This window comes from Dama dama, chromosome 11 (assembly GCF_033118175.1).
Source record: "Dama dama isolate Ldn47 chromosome 11, ASM3311817v1, whole genome shotgun sequence".
NCBI classification, from domain to species: Eukaryota; Metazoa; Chordata; class Mammalia; order Artiodactyla; family Cervidae; genus Dama; species Dama dama.
Window position 1 is genome coordinate 34,469,210 of NC_083691.1, and position 26,294 is coordinate 34,495,503.

General features: G+C 50.0%; 1 protein-coding gene and 1 long non-coding RNA gene across 4 annotated transcripts in view; one reads left to right on the forward strand and one right to left on the reverse strand.

Annotated features, from left to right (window-relative positions):
* LOC133064676 (uncharacterized) lies at positions 1–16,331 on the reverse strand. 3 transcript variants are annotated; one of them, XR_009694672.1, is made up of 5 exons: positions 14,965–16,331; positions 14,691–14,861; positions 8,291–8,379; positions 7,026–7,104; positions 3,968–6,615 (listed from the first exon to the last, which is right to left on the reverse strand). It is a non-coding gene; the product is annotated as an uncharacterized LOC133064676 (long non-coding RNA). The 3 variants fall into 3 exon arrangements; XR_009694671.1 differs by lacking the exons at positions 14,691–14,861; positions 14,965–16,331 and adding an exon at positions 1–330 and having other exon boundaries at positions 6,532–6,615; positions 8,291–11,668; XR_009694670.1 differs by lacking the exons at positions 14,691–14,861; positions 14,965–16,331 and having other exon boundaries at positions 8,291–11,668.
* PLB1 (phospholipase B1) overlaps positions 1–26,294 on the forward strand; it is a 119,222-nt gene that overhangs the window by 84,845 nt on the left and 8,083 nt on the right. Inside the window, exons 42-56 of the mRNA XM_061155074.1 lie at positions 986–1,081; positions 1,632–1,703; positions 8,021–8,086; positions 11,675–11,735; positions 12,275–12,333; positions 14,147–14,214; positions 14,461–14,504; positions 14,721–14,820; positions 18,886–18,937; positions 20,046–20,126; positions 21,658–21,723; positions 22,281–22,375; positions 23,549–23,630; positions 24,479–24,577; positions 25,304–25,399. Coding sequence (XP_061011057.1) covers positions 986–1,081; positions 1,632–1,703; positions 8,021–8,086; positions 11,675–11,735; positions 12,275–12,333; positions 14,147–14,214; positions 14,461–14,504; positions 14,721–14,820; positions 18,886–18,937; positions 20,046–20,126; positions 21,658–21,723; positions 22,281–22,375; positions 23,549–23,630; positions 24,479–24,577; positions 25,304–25,399 — 1,137 coding nt within the window. The remainder of the gene's footprint in view (positions 1–985; positions 1,082–1,631; positions 1,704–8,020; positions 8,087–11,674; positions 11,736–12,274; positions 12,334–14,146; positions 14,215–14,460; positions 14,505–14,720; positions 14,821–18,885; positions 18,938–20,045; positions 20,127–21,657; positions 21,724–22,280; positions 22,376–23,548; positions 23,631–24,478; positions 24,578–25,303; positions 25,400–26,294) is intronic.

A 26,294-nucleotide genomic window follows, 5' to 3' on the forward strand; every position in this document is an offset into this window, starting at 1 on the left:
CTGCCCTCCCTGACAGGGCTCCCACAAAGAGGAGGAAATTCAAAGTGGAAATGCCAAGTGCTCCCATAGACTGGGAACAAATGGGGCGGATCCAGGCAGCTCTCTAGCTGCTGATCTGGTGGCTGGAGCCTCCTTGAACATCAGAGCTGTATTCAAGAGGCAGCCCAATGTTTGATGTTCTCATGACTGCTCATTGCAGCCTCCATTTTACTGAGTAGCTACTACATGCCAGGCACTGTGCATACCATATGTAAAATCTTCACAATTACCTTTTGAGGTGAGCTTTATCATCCCTGCATAAGAGAGGCTCAGAGACATGAAGACTCCTTCCTAAAAGCATGCAGGAAATAAGGGACAGAGGTGAGATTTGAACACATCCAACTCCAGACTGCTCACTTTCGGCCCCAAACCCAACACTGTGGTGATTGTTTCTCTCCCTGGCTCTGCTCTCCACCTGATTTCCATTCTGAGCAGAAGGGCTCTGTGAATGGGCCAGGGTGGGGACTTGGGTCTGTCCACCTGGGCCTCCATCCCAAGGGCCTGGTCTACCGGAAGAAGCTTTAAGCACGTAGACTTTGCCCAGGCCTGAAGCCTATTCTCCCTACCAAGCTCACTGGTACCAACTGGTCAAGAATTGGGAAACAGCTGTTCCCAGCTGGCTGGCTAAGACTTCCTCAGGGACTAGTATCTCATTCCCTCATCCATGGCATGGGTTGCATAAATGCACCTGAAAATATATATCGCACTTTTAAAATTAAATAATGGGAATTGTGAGATCCAGAAAGCAGGTTGGGGGTTTGGGGTCACTCAAGGTTGTTGATGTGTGGGACCACTCTGAGCTCTCTTAGGAAGCTGCAGGCTGGGAGCGCCCCCCAGAGGAGCAGGGTGTTGAGAGGTCCACTCCAGAGGGCAGGCCTGCCAGTGAGGCCCACTCTCCACCCTCGGCGCCAACAGGATCTTAAGGATGTCTATTTCTCTCCTTCAGGATGGGCGCCCAGATGTGTCCTTCTTTGCCCCAGACTGCCTCCATCCAAGTCAGAAATTCCACTCCCAGCTCTCCAGGGCCCTTTGGGTCAACATGGTAAGATGAGTGGGGTTTCCTGGTTCTCTGGGGTTCTAGTCTAGAGCAAAGTACCAGGCCCTCCAGAATGGAGCTTGTTCTTGGCCTCCCTTTGCAAGCAAGGTGTGGAGGAGAGCGACTGGCGCCTCTGTAGAAACCGATGTAGAACGAAAAATACAGTCCTTAAGATTCCTGGATCAACTGCATCCTCTCTGACGGGCTTTGGACTGTGATGCAGGACTCTACATGAATACAAGGCAGAACCCTCATGTTTATTCAGTATTTTCTATGTGCCAACAACTCTGCTAGGCAGTTTAAGCCATGTTTATCTCATTTAAGCTTCTCAGCAGCCCTGCAAGACTTATAAGTTTACAAGGAAGCTGAATCCTGCAGAAGCTAAGAGACTTGCCCAGTATCCCACAGCTGGTGACTGGCAGAGCCAGGAGGAGAAGCCAACCCCCCTGAAATCAAATTCTGAGCGTTCCCCCACTGCGGGATGCCCTGCCAGGGAATGTTCACTTCAGCAGAGACAAATGAGTACACTCACGGCTCTCTTTTCTTCCCCCATCAGCTTGAACCACTGGGAAGGAAAACAGATACCCTAGATCTGACGGCAGACATACCTCTCTCCTGCCCTGCTCAGGTAATGCTGCTCTCTGGAAACCCAGAGCTCAGGCCCTGCCCGTCTCCCTTTATACCCACCCCAGCCCCCCGCACCCCTCGCACCAGCATTTCTCTGTCACCCATCTTGCCCCTTGCCTGGGAGCAGATGGATTTGGAGGATGGAGGGGAGTGGAGGAGAGTGGAGAGGGGAGAAGAGGGTACAGAAGCACCTCTGTCTTTGGGAGAAGCAGGTGGGAGAGGAGGCCTGAACCCAGCAACGGGAGAGGAGCAGGACATGTACGGATCCTTCAGGAGGGGAGTTAAGAAGCCAGAGGTGGCCAGACTGAGCATTTCAGCAGAGACACATGGGGCCAGTGGGAAGGTCCACCGGCAGGTTGGTGGCCTAGTGTGAAGCCAGCTGAGCTCAGAAGTTGCAGTTAGTGGTCATGGAGTCTGGATCGGGAGTGTCTGGCAGGAAATAGGTCAAAGAGGAAAGCCCTAGAGCCACCTGGGGAAGGGACAGGCAGGACCGGCTTTGCGATAGTTGGAGTGAGGCTGGCCTGGGCTCATTTGAAGGAGGAAGATACTGTAAGTGGTTGTTAGACCTGATTCAGGACTAGGAGTGGGGTAGGTACACATGCCCTTTGCCTTCAGCTCCCTCTTCAAGCCCCTGTCTTAGGGCTTTTTAACCAAATAAGGTTGAGGCCAGAGAGCCCTCGACAGCAATGAAAGAGGGACAGCCTGACCCAGTCTGGGAGGCCGGGTTTCCTGCCTGGGTCTGACTGCGTCACCCTTTCCCACCCTCCCGACTGAACAGGAGAGGACCTACATCTCCCCCATCTGTCTGCCGGGGGTCTAGAGGCAGTGGGCACCCTTCTCTGTCTGCTGCCTTCCCCACGCCAGTCTCAGACCCAGGCTTAGCCTTGGATACCATCACAAGTCTCGAACCCAGGCTCAGCCTTGGGTACCGTTAGCCTCACCAGGAGCGTGGGTTGAAGGGATGCAGAAGTAGAGGCAGTGATCGTAGAGGGCCAAGTTGCTGGGTCCAGGGCTCGGGGCAAAGATGATGGTCAAATGATGTAACAATCAGTGCAGTGTGGATGCCTCCAGTCCAGATGGTCAGATGCGGGCTGAAGGGGTGGGGCAGAGGCCTAAAGGCCCTTCTGGACCACGTGTAAATGCTTAAATTGCTAGATCCTGAGCTTGTCCAGTGCATTCTAGGGGTAGGACCAGGCAACCTGGGTAGTAGAGGCATTTGGGGACTCAGAGTGGTGGCTATAAACCATATTGGGGGGGGGGGGGAGTATTTCAATATTTTAACAACCATATGGCCATACTGAACATCAGCCATGGGAAACCCTCTCCAATCTGCCAATTCTCCTTCTATTTAATAGTGAAAGTAATAACAACCCAGTCCAGGGAGCCATCCTGTGCTCTCTTTCTTTCTCACAAATATCTACTCCGTACCAGGTTGGAGCCTTAGGCTCTGGGTCAGGTAGAGCCCTGTCACCACCGGCCTCAAGGCCCCAGACCAGGCAAGGAGCCCCGAAAGGCTGCTGCCTCAGCCAGAATCTCAGGCCACTCCTGAGGTGGGCTCCGCTCCTCCTCCTGGACTAGCGTGACTGAGCCGTTGGTGAGCAGAGGAGAGCAAATCCAGCCTCCTGGAACTGTAAAAGCCCCGCCTGGGAGAAGCGGTTGCCAGGCAACCCCAGAGCCCATTCCAAAAGATCCATCTGTTGGCCGGCCCAGCTTCAAGGCGCCAGGCACTGTGGAATCCTGCACTCCTCAGGTCCCATCTGCTCCCTGCAGTGTGCCATGGAGCTATATAAAAGTCCACCAGCATCTCAGTGTGAGCTGACAGGGGCCAGGCAGCCCATATTTTAATCCTAGCTGAGTCTAAACATAGAGGCAACAGGCAGGACCCAGTGGGGAGGAGGGGCTGAGACAGATGCAAGCACCCGGGAGCTTCTTTCTCAACTTCCTGCCTGCCCCTCCCCCAGCTCCAGTCAAGGGCAAGTGCATTCTGCCCAGCCAGGTCAGGCGCTTAACTGCGCTCTGTGGATTTCTATTAGACTTTCAGGTTGGACATGTGATTTTTACGGCCAACTTTAGCTTATTTGCTCTGTGAACTGTGACTGTGGTCCCCTTACTGCCCCCTATCACCTCTCTGCCCACTCGTTCCCTAACCCAGGGCAGCTGCCTGTGGCCCCTCCTCAGACTTTGAAAAAATGGGCTCAAAGACCAGCAGAGTCCTTTTTCAGCTTTTATTTTTCTTGCCCTTGAAAAGCATTTGTCAGAGTTAACCACCTCCTCCATGAATTTATTCATCCCTGCATTCGTGGATGGAAAACCACCTTGACTGCTTTGATTTTCCTAGTTTCTGCCCCCTCCCATCTCCTTTAATGACCCCTCCTCCCTTCTCCCAGCCTCAAAAATGTGGACATTCTCCAACTTTCATAACTCAGCCCTCTTCTCTTTTCTCTTTCTCTACACTATCCTCACTCTGAGATTTGTCCATTTCCAGGGTTTCCTGTTAAATTTCCTTGCCCAGGATCCCCCAACCTATATCTTCATTTCTTATTTTTTTCTCCAAACTTGAGCTATATTTCTAACCCTTCAAAGGTCTTTCTCCCTTGGATGTAAAGTTTACCCAGAAGACAGATAAAATATATTATCAGAGTACCAACAAAATAGAAAGACATAGTAAGACAAACAAAGAATTTCAAGTGATACTTCATCATTCAGTCTTTCCTCTTGAGAAAAACTGAGATTTTTTTTGGATTCTCTTATACTTACTTTATTGTTTAGTGATATTTCTATTTTAGCATTATGTATGCAGGGCTATTCTCTTTTGAATGCTTTGGACTTCCAAATCTCCCAAATCTGCCCTGACCCCATCATCTCAAACTCAACATTCATTTAGAAAATAATTTTTGAGTAAGAATGTCAAATAGGACTGAAATCGATGTCTTCCCAGACTCCCTAATCCTGAAGACTTCCTCTGTCTGTCCATATTGTCGTGGTGGTCACAGTTCTGCAGGCGTGAAACGTCAGGCACCTCACCTGATAGAATCCTTCCTAGTCCTTCCTCTTCCCACTTCCACCAACCCAGTTCAGGTCCTCGTCACTTTGTGTGTTAAAAGTTACCTGCTCCTTTCCATCATAAAGCAACAGAGAATTTTATAACCTTAGAATCTCAGTGGGGAGGGCTTTGGAGTCCTGTTGATGCAATCTCTCATATAATTGAATTATTCTACCACATCCTGCCAGGCTTCCCAGGTGGCACTAGTGGTTAAGAACCCACCTGCCAATGCAGGAGACATGAGAGATGTGGGTTCAATCCCTGGGTTGGGCAGATCCCCTGGAGGAGGGCATGGCAACCCACTCCAGTATTCTTGCCAGGAGAATCCCATGGACAGAGGAGCCTGGAGGGCTACAGTCCATAGGGTCGCCCAGTTGGACACACCTGAAGTGACTTAGCACACGTGTACCACATTTTCCCAAGGCAAGCAGAGGCTTATGGTCTCTACTTAAACCTCCACACTCTCAAGGCAGTACATTACTAACAGTCAAGTCGCTATCCATTAACAGGTTGTGGAATCAGCCTAGTAGGTCATGTTTGGGATGGGATGATGAGATGGGATAGAAATGTCAGTGGGTACTCCTATGTCCTCCTCTTCTTTACCACTACCACCCTTCCCTGGATCTTCTCTAATTTCCTCAACCATGTATGGCAGACAAGTATTCCAAACCCTGCCTCGTATAGTAGGTATGAGTCCTTGGAATGTGACCCCCACTTATGTCAGTGCCCGGGCCTGACTATACACACCTGGTTTGGTCCGAGCAGCACAGAATAGAAGACCACCAGCTCTCCTTCACTGTGGAAGTTTACACCTGTTAACAAGGCCAGGACGCACATGCCCTTTTCCGGCAGCCACTGACTCACGTCGCTGACTCACATCAGTGGCTGACCAGGCTCTGCCCCCGGGCAGGCTGCACCGTCTTTTCCCAGCTGTACCAAGGAGGATAGTTCCTTGTGCTGGCATTCAGTGGGCTTAGCTTTCTGCTTACTGGTGTTACCAGCCTAGCCTAGGAGAGCCAGCAGACTAAGTGGACTCCCTTTTCCCTCTGCTGAGCTCCAGGCCTTTCACCCAGTCTGACTCATGTATGCACAATGCAGCCGACAATCAATAAAACAGGCCCCAGGCACTCCGGCCTCTTGCCTGGCCCTGTCCTGGACCTGTTCTCATTGTTTCTTCTCTGGCCTCACTTCCCACCAATTCTAGTGTCTCCCTGACCTCTGACCTCTTAGGTCAGTCTCTCCCCTTTGGCCCTTCCTTCTCCCCTTGGATCATGTGATGAAATAAACTCCCTGGCTTGACTTTCGGCACATCCAGAAGGGCAGGTGGAGTCTGCCCTCCGGTTCCTCTTATGCTAGCTACTCTGAGAAAAGCTCTGGCTCCCAGGCCCTGTGCTCAATCAGGGTCCTGGGAAGTGGGGGGAGAATAATGAGGAGTGACCTACCTCCCGCTGAGTTTCATCTTTAAGGACCACACATCCCCAGATCTTGCAATCCTTCCTCAGCAGTTACTACACTTACTGGACACACTGTTCTTTGATGCTTCGCTACCCAATACTTGTCATGTTTTCTGCCTGACTGAATTGTATGCCTCTGGATCCTCCCTTCATCCAGCACCTAGAACAGAGCTCTGAACACATGGGGTTTTACAAAGGTGAGTCAGTTGTTTATAGGATGCTACATGCCCTCAGCTGCTAGGGAATCTCAGGGGACAGGGGACACTGAATAGCATTGGCCGGAGACAAGTCTTGTTAACCATGGTGACATGCCACTGTAAGGTCTCTCTCACCTTGTGCTGTAGCAGATGGTCCAGGGCACACTTCCTGCCCTTGGCCCTGAGTGCTCCTCTGGCCCGTGTTTCGGCTAGGAACACCTGGACTCAGAGCAAAGGAGAGGCGTGTCATGCCCCAGAGGGCAAGGTCTGTGCCGAGGGCTGGGGGTTTGGGTTTTGTGCATGTAGATTTCATCCTCCAAGCTAACCGCTGAGACTACCTGCTCATCCCTCTGTCTGGCCAGCAGGTCTTTTGCAGGCCTGACCCCAGTGTGTGCAGTGGAATGGGGGCATTGCTGGTCGGGAGGCCTGATGGGTCAGGCCCCACTCTGTCCTCAATGCTGCTCTCCACCGGGGGCAGGTCCCTGCTCCACCCTGCACCTCAGTGGCCCCTCATCTGTAAAGCAGGATCACTCAGGGTTGGAAACTCAGATGCAGTGCCAGGCTGGAACATGACTATGTGGGTGGGATGGACAAGAGACAGTGGTAGGGCAGAACTGAAGGGTACACACCTCTTGTGGCAGCATTCAGAGTTGTCGTCTTCTCTCCTCCTTTTAAAACACCTTTCATTGTGAAGTAATTAGCCTCCAACTAATAAAAATAAATGAAAAAAAATAAAAAATAAAACACCTTTCACGCCAAAATAAAGCAGATGGGCAATAGGCTTTCAACCCCTGAAACAGATACCCAATGACGTCTCCTCCAACATTCTGGTTCTTCCTACTTACTCCCATATTATTCCCAGATTTTCAGACCATGGCCCTTCTACTCCACTGAGCATGACTTGTGAAGGTGCTGACAGCCCTGGGCTATCTGGGCTGATCTCTGTCTTACAAACTTTTTCTTGCTTCACTATCATTTCCACATTTTCTCATTACTTGCTTTCCCCTGCTACCTCTCTGTCTACTTCCTTCTTCCTTCTTTGACTAACTTATCACCCACAACTGAATAGACCTGGGTTCTTGACTGGGCATGTATGAAACCGATGGTGAAATAGATAGGTGAGCAGAGAATGAAGAGGCTATTTCATGAGAAAAAAATGCAACCAGCGTGTGTGAAACCAACCCGAAACAGGTAAGGGACATAACTCAGAGGAGGCAAAATCATAGCAACCGATGTTAAAATACACTGGTGATTGTAACATTTTTTGGAGACTAAGAGATCCCTATAATATCAGTCTTTTGCCAGAGCAACAACAAAGGAGAGAAAGTCATTCTGATGATTAGGGAGATGTTCCATTGTCAGGGTGAAAAGAAAAGCCCAGAACCCTGAAAAGAACGTGGATGGAACCCTTTTTAGTCCTTTTATTGTGCATCCCTTGTCAAAGCTGTTATGTAAAACCCTCTAGGGAATGAATGAAATTATGTCTGTACGATTCTTTCTATTTAAATGCAGAAGAATCATGTTAAATGAACCTAGAGGACAGGATTGTTAGTACTTAATATTTCCTAAGCAATCTTCCAGGCTGTCAGGTAACCTTTCCCTGTGGTTTCTTTTCCTCTCTTAGGTTGAGCCCCTCCTGCGAACCCCCCGGAACAGTAACTACACGTACCCCACCACGCCAGCCATTGAGGTAACCCCTGACACGTGTCTGCCTCTCTCAGAGACAAACCGTTTCCACCCCCCCCGCCCCCAGCGACTCAAGGAGTGGTGCAGATTTCAGAGAGGTAGCTTAAGCAGAAACATACCTTCTTACCTACTGGAAATTGGAATGTGAAACAAAGGCTCCTGAACCACAGAGTCCCAGGATTGTCCTAACTTGTTCTCAAGTATTTACCTGACGTCAGCAACCAACTAGAGGAAGTGCCTGTGGATCAGTCTTCTTTGGCTTTTGCACAGACGTCATTTCTGATCAGGCAGCTCAGCCTTTCAAGAAGGGATGAGGGGGAGGCAGTGAGTATAATGCACATCAATTTCCTGTAAGGTGGGAGCTGAGTAGGAAGAGCCTCAATTCCAGGGGCTGGGCCCCCAGGAAGCTGATGTATATGCAGGTGGGTCTCCAGGGCTTGTCTGGTTCAGATCAGTCATTCTAGCTCTGAGGCTTTAGGGTCCATGGCTTTAGGGACAGTTGCTGCAAAGATGGCCTGGAAGATCCTGAACCACACCAGGCCTTGCGGGACGGGCTTGGTCCAGGCTACGTCTGTCGGCCACCTGGACAGGGAATCAACCACCAGTGTCAGCTGAGCACCTATGGTTTGCTGAGTCTTGTGCTAGGGGCCAGAAGGGATTCAGAGTAGTGTCAGGCATAGTTCTGTCCTCAGGAGTTAGAGGTCATTCTAAGCTGGGCACCTACTGTGTGTCGGGCACTGTTTCAAGAAGATAGAGCAGTAGAGCCGACAGACGGAGCCCATCCCTTTTACGGACCCTACAGTCTACTGAAGGAGGCATCCAATAGACAGTGAAGCATAGTCATGTCAGAGAGTAAGGACAGTCTTGACAAAGTGTGATGGGATAAGGAAGGCACATTCTGATGAGCTGTGACCAGGACCAGTGATTGCAGAGGCTCAGAACTGGGGCTGAGTTGGGTGTATTTGAGGGGAGAAAGAAGTCAGCATGGCTATGGGCGTGTGAATGAAGTGGAGAGTGGGGTCATGATAAGTGGGGTCATCAAGGGCGTAAGCATACAGAATCTGAACCCCTGAGAAAGAAGGTTGGACTTTGGTGGAGAGCTGTGGGAAGCTGTTGGAGGTTCTAGAAGAAAGTGATGTAATCTGGTTCACCTTTTTAAAAGAGCTCCCTGACTAGTGTGGAAAATGGATGGGGGAGTAGCAGGAGTGATTGAGGAAAGACCTTTTATAAGCCAGATGAAGCACTGAAACTAACTTACATGAAAATATTGAAGAACTGTCAGATGCTCAGCTCCGGGATACAGGCCACACCAGCTTCATGGCTGGAGTAATGCCACCGTTCAGCCTCTCTGAATTCTCTCAGCTCACATTAGCCCAACAAAGGCTTATTTCAGGCCAATCGTGGACCAAAATCCATTAGGACTGAAATGTCAGCTGCATCTTGTCAGTTAGGCATTTATTTATTTATCTGATGTGTGTGTTTATTGGATGCCTAAATGATGCAGGTACTGTGCTAAGTGCCAGATACACATACACTGATGAGCAAAGTGGTTCTGGCCCACTGTCTTGGATCTTAGTCTCACATGCCTTTGCTTCTGTTGCTGGAAGAGTGAAAAACTCAGGCATAGAAAGTGATTTAAAAAAAAAAAAAATACTTTGCTATTTAAAATAGCCAGACGAGCCACGTCAACATTACTTGAGAACTTGTTAGAAATGCAGAGTCCTGGGTGGCACCCCAGTCCTGCTGACTCAGGACCTGCATTTCCCAAGACCTGCAGGTGATCTGGGTGCAGCCTTTGCACCCTAAGCAGTTCTTCCCTTGGGACAGACAAACGTGCTCCAGTTCCAACCTGCGTCTCTTCGTCTGAAGGGGATGGACTTGTCTCTGGCTCATCAGTTCTCTGAGATGTTTCTAAAGCACTCATGGCTATAGAATTATTTTAAATTGCATCTTCTCTGGATATTTGTCATCTACACACAAACATGTTCTTGATTTCAATAGAACCTCCACACGGAAGGAGGACTCCATCAATATGACTAATTGAGCAGCTCCTTGGAATAAACTCATTTACATCAGATTAAGCAAATAATATGTAAAGGCAGTTGCATTGTTGCTCCCTTGTGAGAGGAGTGTTTTAACAAGGTGTGTCTATGTCAGCCTCTGGTCAGATGAAAGAGACAAACTTCCAAAGGTTTGGCAACCACACACCTAGAAAATCAGTCAACTAGACAACACCTATGTGTGGGGCCCTACTGTGCACTCAGCACTGGGCTTGTCCCTCAAGCCTCTCTGGGGATGTGCAGTTGTCTGGGACACTAGGGAAGGATGTCTGTTTCTCTCTCAACTTCTATGCCATCTGCTTCCTACCTCATCCCCTCCTCCAGCACTTGGAAAGTATGATCTGTATTCTAGAGTCAAGAGAACGTGACTAAAAGTACACAGGTCATGGGCTTCCCTGGTGGCTTCGTGGTAAAGAATCTGCCTGCCAATATAGGAGATGTGGGTTTGATCCCTGGGTGGGGAAGATCCCCTGGAGAAAGAAATGGCAACTCACTCCAGTATTCTTGCCTTGGAGATCCTATGGACAGAAGAGCCTGGTGGGCTACAGTCCATGGGGTTGCAAAAGAACTGGAAATGACTTAGTGACTAAAACACAAAACAAAAAAATCCAAGTTATAGACTTTAATTTATACATATGCAAGGAACTGGTTGGATATTAAATACACAAAAAGACATACACACGTTTGGAAATGATATGCAGAAACTAGAAACTTTGCATTTGCAAAAATTTCATATTGCTTTCCTAAAAATATTGTAATTATTGTTTTGGTCCTAGCATTGTAATTAGTGTCCATTAGTTTCACATTAAACACCACCACCTAAACCCATGTGGAACCCTGTGGTTGCCCTATGGCGAGGAGATCTAAGACAGGAGTTGGCAAACTCCATGCAATGATCACCTGGGGAGCAGCTAAAAGGTGTCGAATCCAGGTGCCACCCCAGACAAAGTCAGAATTCCTGGGGACAAGACCCAAGCACTGTTTGGTGCATGGGGAGGTGGCAAACACCCTTTTTCTCTTCTCCGATTCCCCTCTCACTCCATCTATAACCCACAGCTCTTTGCCTCACATGAGCCTCTACAGTGACATAGTTTTAGCTAAGGAATTCTTGGTGGAGACTGGAACTAAGAAGGTTGAGGAGGCATTTGTGTTTATGTTGGTGCCTGTACAGAATCTTAGGATAAATTCTAGATTAGTGAAAGTGAATGTGTTAGTCGCCCAGTAGTGTCCGACTCTTTGCGACCCCATGGACTATAGCTCACCAGGCTCCTCTGTCTGTGGGCCTCTCCAGGCAAGAATACTGGAATGGGTTGTCATTCACTTCTCCAGGGGATCTTCCCTGGATTTAACATGAAAGAATCAATGACCTATATCCTGGATGCCAGTGTCTCTCAGCTGCCTCTGCCAGTTTTCATCAAGGCACCATGTTCAGGGAACAACTGTGTGCGGAGGAAGAATTCTTTAGCTAACTCTTGGGCTAACCTTCCTGCACCGTGAGTGTCTGCTGTTGTGTGTTTGCTTTGTTGATTTAGAACTGGGGCAGTGACTTCCTGTGTACGGAGCAGAATCCTTCCAACAGTGTCCCCACGTCAGGTGAGTATAAACATCATCATCCCCTTCAGTCAAGGACTAAGTGTCAGGTTGCTGGAAGAACCTACAAGTACATCTCAGAGCCTTGAGCAGGCCTCGCTGATTCTTGTGCGCTGGAGACTTTGATCCTGGGAAGCTGGCCTGCAGCACTGCTGGGCTCCCAGGTGCTCCACAAACCACACTTCTCATCTCAACTTATTCCTAATGGCAACCCCTCAGGCCTCCCTGCCTGGTGAGGTAGGTACAGTCAGGGATGGGGGTCCTCTCTGCCTGTGCTCCTGATCCCCACAGCTAGAACTTTCTTGGACCCCTCAAGAATGAATTGGGCTCCTCTCCATATGGCTAAGAGCCACCTAGCCCATTACCTTCAGCGCCTTGGTTGCTCTGGATGCATGGAAGAGACAAATTTTCTAAAGCCTTAAGCTGGAAATAAGTGTAATGGGGATGGATGGGATGAGAACGGAATCTCAGGCTTCTAGTCAGGTTAATAGTTTAAAAGGAAGACCTCTGCCAACCATCCATCTCTTTGCCTGTCTCCTTAGTCCATAAGCTCCGGCCAGCGGATATCAAAGTGGTGGCTGCTCTGGGTGACTCGCTGACTGTGAGTACTAAGCTGAGCCAGGAATCAACTCTTCTTCCACACTGGCTCTGCGTTCAGCATCTAGCTGACCCTGTCGAGAACCTACCTGTGTCTGGCACTGAAACACAGTCAGGCAGCCACGAGACATCACCAGGCAATCTAGAAGCCCTGCCCTCCACCCTTCCACAGCCCTGCTCAAACACCACCTCTTCCCATGAGGCTTCCCTCCAGCCCCAGATCAAAGCCATTCCATCCCTTCTTCCCCCCTGTTCCCAGGCATTTCATCTGTATGTGCTAAGGTACTTATCCAAGTCTGCCCGACATCCCTAGGGAACTTATCTCCCTCACTCCCTCACTCACTCACTCCTCAGGTGGTGGGTCTACCCACATACTGCCCAGCTCCCCTTCACCCCATTCAAAAATGTGTTCTTCAGGGCAGAAGGGACCCAATTACTGCACATAGTATAGTTTCACGAAAGGAATTCTATTGGCCAACCAAAGATTTCACTATTGCTATGTGTGAGACAGTCTGCTAGCTTTTCAGAGGGAAAAGAAGTATGAGATGTAGTCTTAACCCTCTTGAAACTTGTCCAGCTGGGGAAATAAAAAACTTACACTGAAGGAGATACGTATCCAGATAGGTGACAAATAGGACTCTTGAAATCAGGTATTCATTTCCATAGAAAAACAACTTCCCCAGATGTGTATGAGTGTATCTTAATTTTCATACGAACATGGGGAAAGCTGTGGAAGGATACACATCAGGCTCTTAACCATTCATCAGCTCTGGTGGTATGTATATGTGGGTAAGGGGTGAGGAGGGATGTAGAACCTGTGGCAGGAGGCAAGGTTATTAAGAAAAGTGAAGTCGCTCAGTCGTGTCCGACTCTGCGACCCCATGGACTATAGGCTACTAGGCTCCTCCGTCCATGGGATTTTCCAGGCAAGAATACTAGAGTGAGTTGCCATTTCCTTCTCCAGGAGGTCTTACCAACTCAGGGATTGAACCCAGGTCTCCCACATTGTAGGAAGATGCTTTACCATCTGAGCTACCAGGGAAGTAAAAGTAGGGATAAATTATTAACTAAAAAGTCCTTGTATTATTTCACTGGTTCACTTACTTTTGTAAGTTTCAAAGAGGAATTTCTCTTTTTCGAGGGCCTTTAGGTAAAGCTTGATGGAGGAGGTAGAAGCTGACCAAAGTCTTAGGGAATGAACTGGAGACTTAAGGGCTAGAAAGGAGGAAGTTTAGCATTCTGGGAAGGGATGGAGTGGCTGTTAATAGGTTGCCCCGAGGTTCTCATGCTTCAGGTCAACTTGTTTAGACCTGAAGGTGTGTGGACAGGAAAGGAGGGAGTGAACAAGAAAGGAAAGTAGAAACCAGGTCGTGGTGAGCTCAGAATGTTGGTGAAGGGTCAGAGTCAGGGGAAGTGTGAAGAAGCATGTGTGCTTGGAAGAGCAGGTGGGCAACCAAGTGAGAAGGGAAGAGACATTGGGAGCTGGGGTCAAATGGAGGCCAGAGCTGTCCACAGCGAGGAGATGAGAGTCTCACCGGCAAGTATGGCAGAGGGAACACAAAGAAAGTGTCAGAAGCCAGAGAAGTTGGGGAGGAAGAATCTTGCTTCTTCCATGACTTGGTTACTGGTTGTGTGTGGAAGGTTGGGGAGTCAGGACAACTCAGAGATTAAGTGGCCTGGAGAAAAACTGTTACCATTTTCAGAAAAGGTAAATCCAGGTCCCAGCTGCAACACCAGGGCCAGAGGGGCTCTCCCCAGTGCCCCCAGCCTGCCCCTGACCCAGCCCAGCTATATAGCCTTCTCTTTGCCTTTTTCAGACAGCAGTAGGAGCCCGACCCAGCAACTCCAGTGACCTCCCCACATCCTGGAGAGGACTCTCCTGGAGGTGAGGCTGTTCTCCTCTCATCTCTCTTGATGGTGCTCCCCATAGCGGCATGGGTGGTATATTTCCCCATCACTTGTCAGAGATGAGGCCAGGTACTCATGACCCAGCGCTGGAATGCAAGGCGATGCCTTGATACTCATGCTGGTCCTAAGGGGGATAGGAATCCTGCCCTGGGGCACCCTCTCTGGTTCTGACTTAGAAACATGACGACTGGTAATTTTAACAAATGTGCTTTCTCTTCCCCAGCATTGGAGGGGATGGCGACTTAGGGACCCACACCACGCTGCCCAGTAAGTAGCAACACAGAGAAGCACCATCACTATGACCATAACAACCCCTCGCTGTGGCCAGGACCCTCCCCTGAGGGAGGGAAGAGAAGGTTATCTGTAAGGAGAGGGAGTCAGCCCACCCAGAAAAGACAAGGAGCATCCGGTCCACACCTGTGCCCCAACCTTGTACATCCATCTCCCACTCACCTGTGCACTCTTCCATCTCCCCCTTCAAAGACATTCTGAAGAAGTTCAACCCCAACATCCTCGGCTTCTCCACCGGCACCCGGGAGGAGACGGCGGGACTGAACGTAGCCACGGAAGGGGCCAGGGCTCGGTGAGTAGATGTGGGTGCCGGAGGGACAGAGGAGAGCAAGGCTGAGAGATGGGGAGGGGAGAAGGGTGGTGTGTGAGCGGCAGTAGTGGCTGTGCACAGAGCGCTTCTGCTCCCCAGCCCCGAGCTGCCCCTCACATGGATTACCTCCTGAAGTCCTCACCCACTTTGAGATGAGGACCCAGAGGCATAAACCGTTTCCTGAACAGCCCAGGGTCATCAAGAGCAAGTGCCCAGAGAAACCAGGATCAAACAGCTGAATCAGAGCCTTCGCTCTGCCTGCTGCACTGTTAGCACCTCTCAGGGCAGTGGGAGGAAGCGCTTGAGGGTGGCTGGATGACAGGCAGGCAGCCGGGGCCCAGGATGCAGCCTGCTGACTTCAGCTGACCTCCCCACCCAGGGGAGGCCAGAGGGGAATGTGTGGGTGACTCTCAGCATCCTGGTAACGCACAGCAGGGCCCCACAGAGGGCCACCCTTCCTTTCTCTCTCTTCTCACCTCTGAGCCTCTAGTCTTGGACTCGGAAAAGGCTGTATTTGACACTAGGGAGTCAGGTGGTAGAGCCCCTGAAACACCGAAGCAGTCGTTTGTTTTCACTTGGATTTCTGTGGTTGCCAACAATCCAGATAATTAAAGTTGAAATGCCTGACCGAGCTCATTGATTTTCTGCACGGAGTGTGCTGGGTCTCTGCTTTGTAGAAGGGCTGCTGCAGTCACGTCACCAGGGAGACAGAACCGGCTTGACTCACTCTGTTTACAGGCAGCATTCCTTTCAGACACGGTAAGGAGGGCCCCACGCTCGCTAGGTTTGAGTCTCTGAGCCACAGGAAGCGATGTCAGTTCCTCAGCGTCACAAGCAGGAAGAACTCATTTTTCTGTGAAAAATTGGGCTGCCTGGGGCTGAAATATCAACATCTAGTTGCTGATATTGCCATTATTATTATTATGATCATTATGCTTTTATTAATATCGTTATAGAGCTCAGGCTTCATTAACCAGGAATTGATTCTTTAGTCTGTTGACGTTCAAGCCCCCTTCCCCTTTCTTGCTTCACTTCTCTTAAACTGCCTTTTCTGTTTCACTGCTTCTTGCTGCCTCCGTGAGAACATGGAGTGGCAGGGGAAGTGGCTGACACGTGCAGCTTCTTGTTAGGCTCTCAGAGGTCCCGTGTTAGGGGAAAGGACAGCAAGCCATTAGCCAGCTTAAGTAAGCAAGGATGGAGCACTGTTCTGTGAGCCTTCCTTATCTGCACTGTGGCACGTGGCATGGTGTGGAAAAGGATGAGTTCACCTAAAGAGAGAGATGAATGCCCCAGCAGGTCAACCAGGATAATGAGACCTGCGGATAGATTATTTATGTCAAGCCCCCAGCCTTGCTGGCTGTGTGACCTTGGGCAAGTCACTTAGTATCGCTGAACCTGAGTTTCCTCATCTATAAGTGGAGATACTAATAGTACCTACTTCTTTGGCTGTCACAAAGATTCAATGAGACCAATAACCCACCTAGTTTATAATATGTATGCAAAAAAAAAAAAAGTTGGTGGTCATTAGGGTATTTTGTTTCAAAGTTTCATTCAAGATCAAACTTCCTTTCTATCAATCAATAAGCAAGAATTCACTGAGCACCTGGGAAGGACTGAGCCCCATGGCTGTTACTAAAAGATAGAGAAGAATCAAGTGAGCTAAATGTCTGCCCACAAAGAGCTTGCTGTCTAGTTAAGGAGCCTAAACCAATAGGAAATAATTTTGGGGGGAAGAAGTATTGTTTCTGGCAATGTTGCAGACTGAAATGATTTTGTACTCAGAAAACAGAAAAGTGTAAAATGTGAACTGGGCAGTCTAGTTACAGACAGGTACAGACCCAGAAGGGACCCCAGAAAACATCTAGTCCTGCCTCTTTGTATAAAGGTGAAAAAATTCAAGGTTAGCAGGGTTCCATAACTTGGGTAAGCTCCACAGCAAATTGGTAGCAGAGCTGGAAGGGGATCCCTGGTCCCATAGCTCCCAAAGCATGGCTCTGTACACCAAGACTGAAAAAGGAAAGGGAGCAGGTGTGGGTAAACAAACCCAGAGGGAGACTCCTAGGGGAGGTAGGGCTTGCTCTGAGCTTGAAGCATGAGAAGAATTTGGCTAGAGAGAGGGGAAAAGAGGGCATTCCTGGCTTCCGCTAGTGTTCTGGAGGGCTTATCACCCACAGATACCCATGTTCATATCTCGAACCTGTAAAAAGATTACAGAGACTTATGTGGTCACCTTTAACCAAGCCAGGCTTTAAGACTTTCTGACATACCCATGATAGCAATAGCATATGAGATACGGTCCTGAGTGAATAAATGAGAAACATGGCAGAAATGGTACATACATACATGTATGCTTGGCCACATGCTCAGCTCATTGTGGACATGCAAATATTTAAAATGCCCATTCTGTACCAGTTCTTCTTATATGACTCCTTCCATGGAAGCCTCCATTTGCTGTATGCCTTCTGTTATGCATATCTGTTTTAAATAATTGCTTTATTGAGGTGTAATTGACCTAAGTACACTGTCCCAGTTCCCCGATGGCTCAGAGGGTAGAGAGTCTGCCTGCAATGCAGGAGACGAGACGTGGGTTCAATCCTGGGTCAGAAAGATCCCCTGGAGAAGGAAATGGCAACCCACTCCAGTATTCTTGCCTGGAAAATCCCATGGATGGAGGAGCCTAATGGGCTACAGTCCATAGGGTCACAGAGAGTGGGGCACAACTGAGTGACTAACACTTTCACACTGCACATATTAATAGGGTGCAATCTGATCAGTTTGTTATATACATATACCTATGAAACCATTACCTCAATCAAGATGATGAATATATCCATCACCTCCAAGTTTCCCTATGCTGCTTTATAATCAGTCCCTCCCTCCTGCCCCTTCTGGTCTCTACCCCACTTACTTCCTGGGACCCGGGTAACCACTGACCTGCTTTCTTGTCACTATAGATTAGGTTTAATTTTCTAGAACTCTATAGAAACAGAGCCATAGATGATGTACTCTTTTCCCTTTTTAAAAAAAATATTTATTTATTTATTTGGCTGCACCAGGTCTTAGTTGTGACTCATGGGATCTTTGATCTTTATTGCAGCAGGCAGGATCATTAGTTGCGGCATACAAACTCTTAGTTGTGGCATGCAGGATCTAGTTTCCTGACCAGGGATCGAACCGGGGTCCCCTGCATTGGGAGCACAGAATCTTAGCCACTGGATCACCAGGGAAGTCCGTGTACTATTTTCTTGTCTAACATCTTTCACCCAGCAAAATTATTTTGACATACATCCCTGTTGTTATGTGTATCACTAGTTCATTCTCCTTGATTGCTGAGTAGGGTTCCTTTGGCATGCCTGTCTCTAACCCAGAAGCATTCATGGCACACATCTAGCGGTTGAAGTGAGGACTAGCCCTGTCGGTATTTGTCTCCCTCATCCTGTTTTGTTACCAGCGGGGAAAGTGAGGAGATGGGGAATGATTTGGAAATCCAAAGGAATGATAGAGAAGAAAAACAGAAGGATTAAAAGAAGAGAGACTGGGACTTAGAGGTAAGGGTTGAAGGAGTCATGAAGAGTGGAAGGGAGGAAGCTGAGGGATCATTTGGGGTGATGGCTTTTTTCAAATATACAAATGGTTATTTTTAAGACAGGCAGCCAAATAAGAACTGAACAGGCTCAGCCTGCAATGAAAAGAGCTGGATGAAATATAAGGGAATGTCCCTGACGGGAAGGTTGAGCAGATCCCCACTGCCCACCCGCCACCCCCCCCCCACCACCACCATTCCTGCTGCCGAAGTGGTGGTGACATGCGTGTCAGCCCCATGGCAGAGTCAGGATCAACTGGGGCTCCAATGCCCACAGCAAATCTTTGATTGTTCACAGGTTGAGATTTCTTGAGAATTGAAAGCCTTTCAATACCTTCTGAAGGAATAGGTCTTTATATAACTTTTTTTTTTCCCTGAAACATCTCCTCGCCAGGCCCAAATCCTACAGCTTGAGCCCTTGCTCGTGAACCAGCTCTAATGTTCCCTTCTCTTCTCCTGCCCAGGGACATGCCAGCTCAGGCCCGAGACCTCGTGGAGCGAATGAAAACCAGCCCTGTGAGTAGAGGCCCCGGGCCACCCTCTGTCTTTAGCTGGGGTGGGTGTAAGTGGCCCTGAATGAGCCCCCTTTGCGCTGCTGCAGTTCAATCTCTTGGCTCGTCTTTACAAGGGACCAGGTGAGCAGGTCTTGCCACCAAGACAACATCTCTGCTGCACCCCTTCCCCAGGTACCCTCCCCTCCAGGCCGGCTGCAGGAGGAGAGATGAGCAGAGAGCTGGTGGAGGTGGCAGGCCTTGGCCTTTGGCAGCTTTCCACTGCACCCAAGAGCTGGCTTCCCAAACCTATTATGTAAACTTTGGCTTCTAAAAATAGGCTTCTCATTCCAATCCTTCCTCCTTCCCGCTCACCCGGCCCCTCTAAACCTCCTCACCAGCACTTTTTCCAATGCTCTGGGTTTATGCCTTGGAATTCACTGCCTGGCAGCACTCCTATTATGGGGCTGCTGAGTGGAAAGCAGGCTCCCTAGAACCTCTCCAGCCCCCTCCTCACCTCTCTGTCCAACCGGTCCCCTTCCCTAGCCCCAGGCAGCTCTGGGCTTTTGCTTCTAGTTGTGTCTTTTGCCCTGGCTCCTTGGAAGGCCTTTGGATCACATTTTTTGTTCGATTGCTAAGTCGTGTCCGACTCTTTGCAACCCCATGGACTGCAGCATGATGAGGCTTCCCTGTCCTTCACCGTCTCCCTGAGTTTGCTCAAACTCACGTCCATTGAGTCAGTGATGCCATCCAACAATCTCCTCCTCTGTTGCCCCCTTCTCCTCATGCTCTCAATCTTTCCCAGCCTCAAGGTCTTTTCCAGTGAGTTGGCTCTTTAGTAGTATGTTAATACAAGCCACCTCCTCCTGGACTTCAGCTTTCTTAAGATCTCAAAGGGAAAAAAGTTCTCTGTACTGAGTGAGTAGACACACAGACACACGCACACACACACACACACACATACAGTGGAGTCCTTGACCAGCACCAAAGTGAGGACGAGGGAGCTCCACTTGCCATCTTCTCTCCACTGTGACATAGAGGATGAAAGGCACTGGGGGGAAAGGGTGTCTAGCACATGCATATGCTCCCCCACCCCCTCACCAAGGCCTAAGTGGGCTCTTCTGTCCCCTCAGGAAATCAACCTACAGAAAGACTGGAAGCTGATCACGCTCTTCATTGGGAGCAACGACTTGTGCCATTACTGTGACAATCAGGTAGGCCCCTGACCGGCCCCCTGGGGGATGGAACTGAGAAGGGAGCTGCTGGCCAAGGTCACTGTCTGGACCCAGGCTGGGACGTCCCTCGTGGGAGGCACCCTGGCCGGCTCTCCCAGGCACCTGAGTCTGCCCAGACAGCCCGGCTCACACACGCCAGGACAGGCCAGCCATCCCCACTGCTGAGTGTCTGCTGCATTGGTTCCCTGATTCCAGACGTGTCTGGACGTCCCCACTCTCAGGCACTGATGAGGTGGTCTCTCTTACACCCTTAATTACTGTTCTCTGGTAGCCAGTATATAACCAGGGAGCCCACTCACCTGTTTGGAGTCTCTGCCCATTTTTTTTCGGTGTTTCTTCAGGGTGAGGAGGTTGCAGGGGGAGGCTGAAACAATGTCATAAATATGGCTGATACAGTTGAACCAATCCTGATCCCTGGCTCACTGCCCTTCAGGGACACCATGTGTAAACCACCTTCAGCCAGCCTGTGAACCCAACTCACTCCTAACCTTGTTTCTATGGGGAAATACGTCCAGACTTACAAACTGTGGGAAATAATAACTTCTGGAATTCATCTTGTTCTAAGTTGAGGATGAGCTATATTTTATTTGGCCAGGGGAAAAAAAAAAAGCAGCTGCCATAACTCAGAGGTTGTGCTAGAATGTTTGACAGTCACAGGCAGCAGGGAGAAGACATTTATCATTCCTTGTGGCTCAGAGAGACAGTCTCCAAATTCTAGATGAGAACCAGCCTCCCCCACACAGGGACCTCTCTTCCTCTCTGCCCAGACTAGAGGAAGAAGTAATCCAACCCCATGGGGTTTTAAATGTCATTGTGTCCTGCACTCCATGGGGTCTAGGAAGCCAGAAGTGACCCCAGAAGATCTGTCTTCATGCAAAGTCAGGTTTACCTTCCTGAGAGCAGCGTTTTGTGGAAATGACTTGGGGCCACCACCAGGATTCAGGCCATGTTTTGGAAGGGGCTAAATCAGCCTCCAGTTGGGAGAGGGGCCAGAAGAGGAGACCCTCAAGCTGAGTTATAAGGGTAGAAGTGATGGGGAGGCAATGCAAAGGGTCCCAGGCAGGGGGGCCAGCACTGTCAAGATCTGGGTTAGAGATACCATGGAGCAGGGTGAGGTGGGGGCCGTTGATGGTACCTAGTAGGCATCAAGGGATGACTTTTCCTTTCCTTTTGTTTGGCCTTGCTGGGTCCTTGTCATGGTGTGTGTGGGCTCTTCATTGCAGGCTTCTCTGGTTGCAGCATGTAGGCTCCATAGTTGCTGGGCACTGGTTTCTTGCTAGTTGCAGCATGTGGGCTTAGTTCCCTGACCAGGAATCAAACCCACATTCCCTGCATTGGCGTCCACTGACTACCAGAGAAGTTCCCAAGGAGTGACTTCTTACCAGAGACTGTGTCCATCAGCAAGGAGCGTTGGGCTTCCCATCTGGTTCAGGACCCTCCTGTGCTGGGCATCAGGCCACCTTCTCCCCCTCCTCCCAGGAGCTGAGCAGAGCCCCTTCCTTCTTCACAGGAGGCCCGCTCCGCTGAGGAGTATGTTAAGTACATCCGGCAGGCCCTGGACATCCTCTATGAGCAGGTAGGGAGGCACAGTGGCACGTTCCCGGGTCCTGTTTCCTGCCAGCAACCAGGCTGTCTGCTGGCTCACCGGGGGTCGCTCCCTGAGTGCAGCTAGAGGACTTGTGTTCAGTGAGATGCACATAGATGTGTTCACAGATGCACACTGCACAGAGTCCCCCAGGAGCAGGTACCCAGATGGATGGGATGGGAGGGAGGCAGCTGCCAAGCTTCTCTGTGGGGTGGCATCTAACTGGATCTGACTGCCTTGGTTGGGTGGCAAAGAGCCTGCTTCTGGAGCCAGTTGGCCTGACTTATAGCTGGACACTGTGGCTTCCTAGCCATGTGACTTTGGGCAAGTTGACTTTGTCTCAGTTTCCTAATCTATAAAGTAGGGCCAATAAAGACCATTCCACAAGATAATATAAGGCATGTTCCTTCTCTGGACCTCAGTTTATTGGTAAAATTGGGGAGGGGGAAGTAGACTTTAGATGATCCCTCAACCTCTTTCCAGCAGTAAGCTCTGCTCCCCCACAAGTGCCTGGGGACTACTGAAGCTCCCCCCTCCACTCTCCGCAGCTTCCACGGACTTTCATCAATGTGGTAGAGGTCATGGAGCTGGCTGACCTGCACCAGGGTCAAGATGGAAAATGTGTCATGCCACTGGCAGCCCAGTAAGTAGATGGACGTGGTCCCAAGGCGAGGGCACCTAGGGAGAATGGGGATCAGATGCCAGCGGGTGAGACCGAGACAGGCAGAGCCAGACAGTCCTGTCCAAGGGGCAAACATCAGCAATTAGCCAGGGGCTTGGAAAACCATTCTATAGTGTTGCTACCTTATTGAATGCCTACTGTACACAAGTTGCTTCATTTCTCTGGACCTCACTTTGCCCTTCTGGAAATGATCTGTGAGGGCTCCAGAATTTCTGTGATGCCAAACCCCAACTTCAGCAAGTTGTTCCATTTGAGAGGCAGCACAAGGCAACGAGCTTTCGAGACAGCTCTACTGGGCCTCACATCCTGGCTTTGCCATTTAGAAGCTGTGGGAGCTTGTACAAACCACACGACCTCTCTGGGCCTCTTACTCCTCACATGTAAAAATCTCGTGGGGAAGTAGAGGTGACATCTAGGGGAAACACATGTAAAGTGCATGGTCCCCCTTGGGCAGGCACTCAGGAAACAGTAGCTATAATGTGCTTCTTAGGACTGGCCTTGAAAGCCAACCTTAGAGCTAAGTTACATCATGCAAGAATCTCTGTTGGGCTGGAATTTGTTAAAGCTCAGCTCTGACCCTACAGGAAGTTGCCCTCTTTAAGGCCAGAGGGTTGCCCAGAGTTCCTGTGACGGTTGTTTTGGGGGAGGAGATTCTATGGGGTGGCCAAGAAGCCCTATCTGGGATCAAATGGATTTGTTGGGAAGGTGACCAGCTGGTTCCAATCTTGCCTGGAACCTGGTCCATGTGTGGAGCATCTTCCTGCAGGAGAGTCCTCAGCCGCTGAAGGTAGAGAAGGGAGGCCTCGGGAACATGAGGAAGAAAGGCTGGGCCACTTTGGGAGTCTTCCAAAACCCCAGCCCCCCTGGAGAAACTCCAGGAGCCACAGGCTAGGGAAGGAATAGTCAGGTGGCCAAGGAAATGGACGGCCTGTCCACAGGAGCCCCAGGCACTGTTGCCAACACTTCTGCCTCCTCTCCTAATAAGCACCTTCTGGATCTCATGTCCCTGAGTCATGCTTCTCTGACCCAGGCCCAAGAGGCAGCAAGTCTGTGTTGTGGGGGGCACCTGTGTGTATGGAGGGGGTGGGGGCAGCCTCCCAGGGTCCCTGAGCCTCAGGACTCCTCACCCCACAGGAGCAACTGCACCTGCCTCCAAGGCTCCCAGGAGAACTTGCCAGAGATGCAAGAATTGAAGACAGTGAACTGGGACTTCCAGGTGACCCTGTCCCCCTTCTCCCTCCCCACCCTCCTCTTTACTCCCGAAGCAAGGATTGGGAACTTAGGTGTTTGGCAGGGTTCTGCTGAGAGCAAGGCCACTTCCTAAAGGGAGATCACAGCCCCTGAAATGTGTGTCCAGGTAAACCAGCATCAGGGGAGGGGAGTGAGAAGCTCAGAAGGGAAGCTGGGAGAAACCCCTCCTCTCAACTCTCAGAGGAGGCATCACCACTTCACCCCCCACACCCACCGCCCCCACCAGAGGAGAGATGGGCTGTGTTCACTGCCCTTGGGCTCCCTCCCTCCTTACTTTCTCATGTCTGTCTCTGCTCTTGCTGTCCTCTCCCCGGACCTGCCCGCCTGGGCCTTTCTGCAGCACATCCATCTCATGCTCGGAATTTTGTCTTCTTACCTGAGAAGCTTCCCTTGACTAAGCTCCCTGCTGGCAACTTCAGTCAGCACTTCACTGACCCTTATGCCATACATGATTTTGACTTTTACATCTCACAGATGGATGACCAGCTCCTTGAGGGTGAGCACAGCTAGTCTATCCCTTTTACAGTCCACCTTTGGGCGCTTAAGCAATGCCAAGACTGTGGAAAATCATCCTAAGGTCTAAGGCATTTTGAGGAGCTGGTGTTGAAGAGTTCCCCATTGGGACTGGAGTCCTGTGTTCTAATCCACTTCTTCATGCAGTGAGAGCAGGGTGGTGTCCATGCCTGGTGCAGCCTAGGTGGATGCTTATGCACTAGAGCAGCTCCTCTGGGTCTCCTGGCCCTGACCCACCCGAGGCCTAGCCTGTCTGTCCAGCCTCGCTGTGGGACTGAACGCCTCTCTCCCCATCCCTAGAGTGCCCTGTCCACACTCTCCTACCAGTACCTGCAGCGTGAGGACTTCGCCGTGGTTGTACAACCTTTCTTCCAAAACACTCTCGTCCCCCTGAACAAGGTGAGCAGCTGGGGGGCACGTGTATAGCGGCCATTATCTTGGGGAATGTATTTCCTTCTCCATATGGCCTTTTTTGGACCATCTCCCTCCAGGAGTGCTCCCAAGGAGCTGCTGTTTCTGCTTTTGTTCCTTCCCCCCTTTTGAGTATTACTTGAACTTAGATGTAGTTGGAAAGAAAATGTGAAAATTAACAGTGACCAAGCTCCCCAGGTATGGCCCTGATATTTGCCAGGTTGGAATAAAATGAAAGCTTCCCCAAAATATTCTTTTCAACTATTAGGGCAGGGATGCTGAAGGAAAAGTGATGGACTGTAGGTGGCTATGGGCTTCCGTGGTGGCTCAGAGGTAAAGAATCCGCCTGCCAATACAGGAGACCTGGGTTCAATCCCTGGGTCAGAAAGAGCCCCTGAAGGAGGAAATGGCAACCCACTCCAGTATTCTTGCCTGGGAAATCCCATGCACAGAGGGGCCTGGTGGGCTACAATCCATGGGGTCCCAGAAGAGTCAGACACAACTTAGCCACAACAAACAATTAGATTGCTACAAATTTTTTAAAAATAAAAATTCCAAAACTAGGTAGTTTCTCCATCAATATCTGAGCCAGCTGGCAGCAGAAATGAAAGGATGGAAGGTGGAATGCCCAGGGTGCCATTGCCTGGGGCAGAGGGCTTGGGCAGGTAGCAGTGCTCTCAGCTCAGGAAGATAACCCCCTTCTTTTGGTCACAGAGAGGGGGCGCTGACCTCACCTTCTTCTCCGAGGACTGTTTCCACTTCTCAGAACGTGGGCACGCAGAGATGGCCATCGCTCTCTGGAATAACATGGTCAGTACCTAAGGGTCGAGTGGGCTTGGGTCACGGGTACAGCCGAGGACGCTCTTTCCCACAAAGAAAAACCTGTTGGTTGATATGGCTCCTTTCTCCCCAGAGTTCAATATGGCAGCTCATGTATTTCTGTAATTTTTCAGTGCTGTTGGGGGATAACTTTGTCATCAGATAGACTAGATGAAAATATCAGCATCAACCCTTTACTGTGTGATCTTGGGCCATTGAGCCCACTCTGGCCATTTGTGGGCCTCCCAGGTGGTGTGAGTGGTAAAGAATCCACCTGCCAATGCAGGAGACATGGGTTCAACCCCTGGGTCAGGAAGATCCTCTGAAGTAGGAAATGGCAACCCAGTCCAGTATTCTTGCTCAGAAAATTCCATGGACAGAGGAGCTTGGCAGGTTACAGTCCATGAGATCACAAAGAGTCGGACATGACTGAACGACTATGTACACACTGGCCATCCGTATCTGTATCTACAAAAACAACAAAAGTGACACAGATCTTAGAGATAACGTGTGTACCACATCCAGCACAATAATCCCCACACTCCCTACTGTTATTTCTTTAAACATTAAAAAGAGACGCTCAGCCAGTTTTCCCAGGCTGCCACCTAGTCTAGTCCTTTTTGGTGGGGGGAAAAGGGGACCTTACGAAATGAAGGTACAGCCCAGGGGCCACAGCCCTGTGCCTTGCTCTGCCCTTTACAGCTGGCCACTCATGACTGGACAGTCAGCTATGTTTGCACAGAGCTTGACAAGTAACCCTGAGTGCTGTATCCTCTTGTGCAGAGCAAATGAAATGCCTTTCCAGTCCACTGGCTTCTTTTGATCTAGGCTCAGCAGGTAACCCAATCCCCACCCCAACCTGCATGTTCTCTCCTTTCTCCCATGG